At 46.8% G+C, this 7,227-nt stretch overlaps 1 protein-coding gene across 10 annotated transcripts in view; it reads left to right on the top strand.

Annotated features, from left to right (window-relative positions):
* Positions 1 to 3,144: 3,144 nt before the first annotated feature.
* Positions 3,145 to 7,227, top strand: part of SRRM1 (serine and arginine repetitive matrix 1) — an 85,215-nt gene continuing 81,132 nt past the window's right edge. For 6 of the 10 annotated variants that reach the window (XM_077295907.1, XM_077295905.1, XM_077295909.1 and 3 more), the window contains exon 1: positions 3,234 to 3,380. In XM_077295907.1, coding sequence (XP_077152022.1) covers positions 3,360 to 3,380 — 21 coding nt within the window. In that variant the 5' untranslated portion in view covers positions 3,234 to 3,359. Of the gene's footprint in view, positions 3,381 to 7,227 lie in introns of all 10 variants that reach the window. The other 4 variants (XM_077295906.1, XM_077295911.1, XM_077295912.1 and 1 more) reach the window with 4 other exon arrangements.

The following is a 7,227-nucleotide window of genomic DNA, read 5'->3' as shown; positions in this document are numbered from 1 at the left end:
GCAGCGACCCATAAACGAAAGTTCCTAAGGGACTCCATGCCTGGAAGGAACTGGATATTGCCCCAAAGGGGGGCGAGAGGCAAGAATGGTGAGATTAGCTGCGAGGAATATTTCAAGAAATCCCAAATCTTAAGAGAGTGAGCTAAAATGGGATTTGTGTCTATGCTGAGCTGGGAGAATCCATAATATTGTATCGAGGGTACCCGAGTGAAATTCAGGGGCCTCTAGAGAAAGCCACAGAGGAGGTTCAGAGTAGGCATGAAATAGGGTCAATTGACCTAATTTGGCTGCTTGATAATATTTAGAAAGGTTGGGAACCCCTAAACCTCCTTTCAAGCGATGGCGATAAAGGGTAGCTCTATTAACCCTAGGAAGGCCACCCCTCCAAACAAAAGTATCAACTAGTCGTTGGGCTATTTTGAGGTAGTGTGAAGGGACAGGGACTGGCAAAACTCAAAATAAATAAAGTAATTTGGGGAGGATAGTCATCTTTAATGCACGCATGCAGCCGAGCCAGGAGAGGTGCAACTTCTCCCATGACTGGAGTAGTAAACGAAGTTTACGGAGCATGTGGGGGTAATTGGCTGCATAAAGGGAGTCTAAATTGGCAGTTAGTTTCACTCCTAGATAGTCCAAGTGGTTAGGTTCAATTCTGTTTTTAATTCTACAATAACCTTCACACTTATAGGAAACACACTACAGACTTGTGCTATGCAATAGATCTGCTACAAAGTGCATTCAGGTGTGAAGCAGAGAGGAGTGGTCTCTGTTCATCTTGGTCAGAAAATTAAGAGTGGACCAGAAGCATATAATCAAGCCAAAGTAAACAAGGTCATAAATAACACTAGGGTAGAGCTGGGGTTAGGTAAAAGACATACCATGTGAATGCTAAGTGCAGAGGCAAGTCTGTGTGGAAAGTTGGGTGATGCACTTCATAGACAGACAAAGCAGGAGAGCTGGGTGGATGAACATACCATGTGATTCAGAAAAGATACCATAGATTCAGAAAACCCACAGGTAAAAAAATGCCCATGTGTTTTTAGTGTGTTTCACCCCTGAAAATAAGAATATACATGTTTGGTATCAGCATAATTGTACCGACCGGGAGAATCATATTACCTGGTCACTTTTACCGTGTAATCAACGCGATAAAAGCAACCCCCACCCCTCAAAAAAAAAAAATTATTTTGGCACCTTCAAAATTACAACTTGTCACACAGAAAATCCCTAGAATGGATACGTCAGTAGGAAAGTAAAAGTAATGGAAGAACTAAAGCACAAAACAAATATTAAGGAGTTAAATCACCATGGATTGGTACATGGCCACCATTGATGGGCGGTTACCGCAGCTCAGGTACAGCATCCCGTTCTTTTCCTGCGGTGGATGTTTTGTGGGTATTTAGGCCTGACACTTCTACGGTCTCAAAGTGACTGAAATGGAAGGACCTTGCCACAGTACTGACTCCAGAAGCTTCTGTCTCTGTGGTAAGTCAGCTGTGGACATGGAAGGACCTTGCCACAGTACAGACTCCAGAATCCGGCTGTGGAAATGGAAGGACCTTGCCACAGTACAGACTCCAGAAGCTTGTCTCTGAGGTAAGCCAGCTGTGGAAATGGAAGGACATTGCCACAGTACAGACTCCAGAGCTTCTGTCTCTGAGGTAAGCCAGCTGTGGAAATGGAAGGACAATGCCACAGTACAGACTCCAGAAGCTTGTCTCTGAGGTAAGCCAGCTGTGGAAATGGAAGGACATTGCCACAGTACAGACTCCAGAGCTTCTGTCTCTGAGGTAAGCCAGCTGTGGAAATGGAAGGACATTGCCACAGTACAGACTCCAGAGCTTCTGTCTCTGAGGTAAGCCAGCTGTGGAAATGGAAGGACAATGCCACAGTACAGACTCCAGAGCTTCTGTCTCTGAGGTAAGCCAGCTGTGGAAATGGAAGGACAATGCCACAGTACAGACTCCAGAGCTTCTGTCACTGAGGTAAGCCAGCTGTGGAAATGGAAGGACAATGCCACAGTACAGACTCCAGAGCTTCTGTCTCTGAGGTAAGCCAGCTGTGGAAATGGAAGGACATTGCCACAGTACAGACTCCAGAGCTTCTGTCTCTGAGGTAAGCCAGCTGTGGAAATGGAAGGACAATGCCACAGTACAGACTCCAGAGCTTCTGTCTCTGAGGTAAGCCAGCTGTGGAAATGGAAGGACATTGCCACAGTACAGACTCCAGAGCTTCTGTCTCTGAGGTAAGCCAGCTGTGGAAATGGAAGGACAATGCCACAGTACAGACTCCAGAGCTTCTGTCACTGAGGTAAGCCAGCTGTGGAAATGGAAGGACAATGCCACAGTACAGACTCCAGAGCTTCTGTCTCTGAGGTAAGCCAGCTGTGGAAATGGAAGGACATTGCCACAGTACAGACTCCAGAGCTTCTGTCTCTGAGGTAAGCCAGCTGTGGAAATGGAAGGACATTGCCACAGTACAGACTCCAGAGCTTCTGTCTCTGAGGTAAGCCAGCTGTGGAAATGGAAGGACAATGCCACAGTACAGACTCCAGAGCTTCTGTCACTGAGGTAAGCCAGCTGTGGAAATGGAAGGACAATGCCACAGTACAGACTCCAGAGCTTCTGTCTCTGAGGTAAGCCAGCTGTGGAAATGGAAGGACATTGCCACAGTACAGACTCCAGAGCTTCTGTCTCTGAGGTAAGCCAGCTGTGGAAATGGAAGGACAATGCCACAGTACAGACTCCAGAGCTTCTGTCTCTGAGGTAAGGCTACGTTCACATTTGCGTTGTGCGCCGCAGCGTCGGCGCCGCAGCGCACAACGCAAACAAAAACGCAGCAAAACGCATGCACAACGCTGCGTTTTGCGCCGCATGCGTCCTTTTTTTCATTGATTTTGGACGCAGCAAAAATGCAACTTGCTGCGTCCTCCGCGACCCGACGCGGGCGCCGCAGGGACGCATGCGGCGCAAAAAGCAAGTGCACCGCATGTCCATGCGCCCCCATGTTAAATATAGGGGCGCATGATGCATGCGGCGCCGCTGCGGCGGGCGCCGCTAATGTGAACGTAGCCTAAGCCAGCCCTGGATGGCAGCAGCTTCCTCCTCCGCTCAGTATAGTAGTAGACGTAGTAGTAGTACACATGCCCTACAGACAGCCGCAGTAAGGGGGCAGCACTGAGCGGGCGGCGTACGTCACTTCACATAAGAGGCCAAACCTTAGACTCACAACTGATGACGTCACTTGGCGCCTGGCTCCCTCTCACCATGTGACCAGAGCCCCGCCCCCTTCCCGCGCATTGTCTTGTGGGAAACGGGGAGCTGAGCTTGAGCTGCGTGAAGAGGCGAGAACGAGGCAAGATGGACGCGGGCTTCTTCCGCGTAAGTAAAGGAGCTTAAAGGCGGGAAGGATTGTGCGGAGGGTTATATGTGGTGCTTCTTGTGGTGGGGATGATACTCGCCAGTTTACTGGCAGTGGTGGCGTCCTGGGGAGCCGAGGCAGAGGACTGTGAGCGTAGGCTTGGGCCTGTTATGTGCGAGGAGAAGCTGCGCTGAGCCTCGTGTTCTGGCCACTACGGCTGGGCTGCTGTGAGAAAGGCGGGAAGCTGCAGGCGGCGGCGGCTTCCCTATGAGTATGGGCCGTGGGCACTGCCGAGCTGGCACCGCTGTAGTGTCTGCTCGGCCCCGTGTGGGCACGTCCTGCAGACCACACTGCTGCCAGCCGGGGCAGACCTGCGGGGCCTGTGTGATGAGTGGTCGCATGATCTGTGTTCTAGGCTTTCTCTGGTTGTTGTGACTGTACACAAGGCTCGGGCCGCACTGTGCTCGGCAGGAGTGTGCAGTCAGGAGGATGCCTCATTCACCATAAGATCCTTACAGTGCTCCTCTGTATGGGATGTGCTTTTCTATACCGTACAGCAAATGGCTGCAGGACCATATTAGCTAAACGGAGACTGGCAGTGCGCACTTTTTGTCAATGGGAACATTGCAGTATGTTGAAAAAGCTGCCCGCATATACTTAAAAGGGATATTCCCATCTCCAAGATCCTATCCCAATATGTAGTAGGTGTAATAATATTAGCAAATACCTTCAATTAGAAATGTAGTATAGTTTTTCTGATTTGCTGTGTCTCTTTCCTCATGTGCAGGCATTGCAGGACCTTTGGTATCCATGGTTACGACCACTAGCAACTAGCTGTCACTTTATCAGTGGTTGTAACCATGAATGCCTAAGGTCCTGCAATACCTGCACATGAGGAAAGACATAGAGAATCAGAAAAACTGTACAACATTTGTAATATGAGGTATTTGCTAATATTATTATTACACTTACTACACATTGGAATGGGATCTTGGCGATGGGAATACCCCTTTAAGTATACATGGGCAGCTTTTTCAACATGCTGCAATGTTCCCATGGACCCAGCATGGATCTCTCCTAGTAGATTCTCGCCAAGCTCAGGACTTGAGATGTTCAGCGCAGCAGCTGCATGTGTCGCGGCTGTGTGACAGTTACTACACACAGACTCTCCATACATGTGTGGTGACTGTCACACAGCCTTGACACATGCATATGAGGCGCCGAACAGCTGATTATCGGGAGCTTCCAGGTATCCGGGTTCCCGATGCAGCTTGTTCGGTAAGCGCTATAGCTCTACTCAAGAGACATTTATTTTGCTGTATGGTTTTTTTACTTTACTTTTATTGACCAAAAAAACCCCTCTTGCTTGTTCCACTTAACCTAAGTAAAATAAACCCTTTTTTTTTTTTTTTGTGGAAAATCATAGAAATCTTGCTCTCAGGAGGAAACTTTATTTTTTTTAATGTTCAGTAGCAAAAACCTTCAGGAATCAGAGGCAAAAACTAATGAATACCTCGAAGAAGGAACTTTGTTTTCATGGAACTTCATGTCTCTTTATCCTGCTTTTAAAGGGAATCCTCATGTCACCAAACGCTATTAACCTGCAGACATCAGGTTAATAGCATTCCAAAGCTGATAGTTATCTTACTGAAATCGCGAATACCGGGAGAAAACAATCTTTATTCCTCCCGGCACCCTCCAGCTTTAGTCAATGCTCAGTATACAGTGAGCTGTGACTGTAAGCACACTTTGGCCCATTGCCTGACAGCCGGCTCTGCACTGTACTCTAAGGTACATTTCCTCCTGGCATTTGGTGGCTGCACAGCTGTGGAACGCTGTTAACTTATAGATTAATGCTATGTGCACACATTCAGGATTTTTAGCGTTTTCTTTGCTGTTTTCCGCCGACAAAACGGTAAAAAAACTTACATAACTATCCCATCATTTTTAATGTATTCTGCATTTTTTGTGCACATGCAGCGTTTTTTGCCGCAGCGGAATCGCATTCCAGAAAAAAACGCAGCATGTTCATTCTTTGGGAGGAATCGCGGGGATTCCGCACACATAGGAATGCATTGATCCGCTTACTTCCCGCATGGGGCTATGCCCACCAACATGTTGATGTTCATGTCTCTCACCATCCACCAACGTCACGTTGCACCACAGGCTGTCCAAGAGTTGGTGAATGCTTTAGTCCAGGTGTGGGAGGAGATCCCTCAGGAGACCATCCGCTGCCTCATCAGGAGCATGCCCAGGTGTTGTAGGGAGATCATACAGGCACGTGGAGGCCACACACACACTACTGAGCATCATTTCCTTGTCTTGAGGCATTTCCATTGAAGTTGGATCAGCCTGTAACTTCATTTTCCACTTTGATTTTGAGCATCATTCCAACTCTAGACCTCCGTGGGATATTAGTTTTGATTTACGGTGCTTATTTTTAGGTTTTATTGTTCTCAAAACATTCCACTATGTAATGAATAAAGATTTACAACTGGAATATTTCATTCAGTGATATCTAGGATGTGGGATTTGTGTTCCCTTTATTTTTTTGAGCAATATGTATGTACAGTACAGACCAAAAGTTTGGACACACCTTCTCGTTTAAAGATTTTTCTGTATTTTCATGACTATGAAAATTGTACTGTAACACTGAAGGCATCAAAACTATGAATTAACACATGTGGAATTATATACTTAACAAAAAAGTGTGAAACAACTGAAATTATGTCTTATATTCTAGGTTCTTCAAAGTAGCCACCTTTTGCTTTGATGACTGCTTTGCACACTCTTGGCATTCTCTTGATGAGCTTCAAGAGATAGTCACCGGGAATGGTTTTCACTTCACAGGTGTTCCCTGTCAGGTTTAATAAGTGGGATTTCTTGCCTTATAAATGGGGTTGGGACCATCAGTTGTGTTGTGCAGAAGTCTGGTGGATACACAGCTGATAGTCCTACTGAATAGACTGTTAGTTGCTTTTTTCTTGCCATAATACAAATTCTAAGTAAAAAAAAAAAAAAACGAGTGGCCATCATTACTTTAAGAAATGAAGGTCAGTCAGTCTGAAAAATTGGGCAAACTTTGAAAGTGTCCCCAAGTGCAGTGGCAAAAACCATCAAGCGCTACAAAGAAACTGGCTCACATGAAGACCGCCCCAGTAAAGGAAGACCAAGAGTCACTTCTGCTTCTGAGGATAAGTTTATCCGAGTCACCAGCCTCCGAAATCGCAAGTTAACAGCAGCTCAGATTAGAGACCAGGTCAATACCACACAGAGTTCTAGCAGCAGACACATCTCTACAACAACTGTTAAGAGGAGACTTTGTGCATCAGGCCTTCCTGGTAAAATAGCTGCTAGGAAACCACTGCTAAGGACCGGCAACAAGCAGAAGAGACTTCTTTGGGCTAAAGAACACAAGGAATGGACATTAGACCAGTGGAAATCTGTGCTTTGGTCTGATGAGTCCAAATTTGAGATCTTTGGTTCCAACCACCGTGTCTTTGTGTGACGCCGAAAAGGTGAACGGATGGACTCTACATGCCTGGTTCCCACCGTGAAGAATGGAGAAGGAGGTGTGATGGTGTGGGGGTGCTTTGCTGGTGACACTGTTTGGGATTTATTCAAAATTGAAGGCATACTGAACCAGCATGGCTACCACAGCATCTTGCAGCGGCCTGCTATTCCATCCAGTTTGTGTTTAGTTGGACCATCATTTATTTTTCAACAGGACAATGACCCCAAACACACCTCCAGGCTGTGTAAGGGCTATTTGACGAAGACGGAGAGTGATGGGATGCTATGCCAGATGACTTGGCCTCCACAGTCACCAGACCTGAACCCAATCGAGATGGTTTGGGGTGAGCTGGA

The sequence above is a fragment of the Ranitomeya variabilis genome, chromosome 3 (genome assembly GCF_051348905.1).
Source record: "Ranitomeya variabilis isolate aRanVar5 chromosome 3, aRanVar5.hap1, whole genome shotgun sequence".
Lineage (NCBI taxonomy): Eukaryota > Metazoa > Chordata > Amphibia > Anura > Dendrobatidae > Ranitomeya > Ranitomeya variabilis.
The sequence above is the reverse complement of the archived record's forward strand: the minus strand, read 5'-3'. Positions and strand labels throughout refer to the sequence as shown.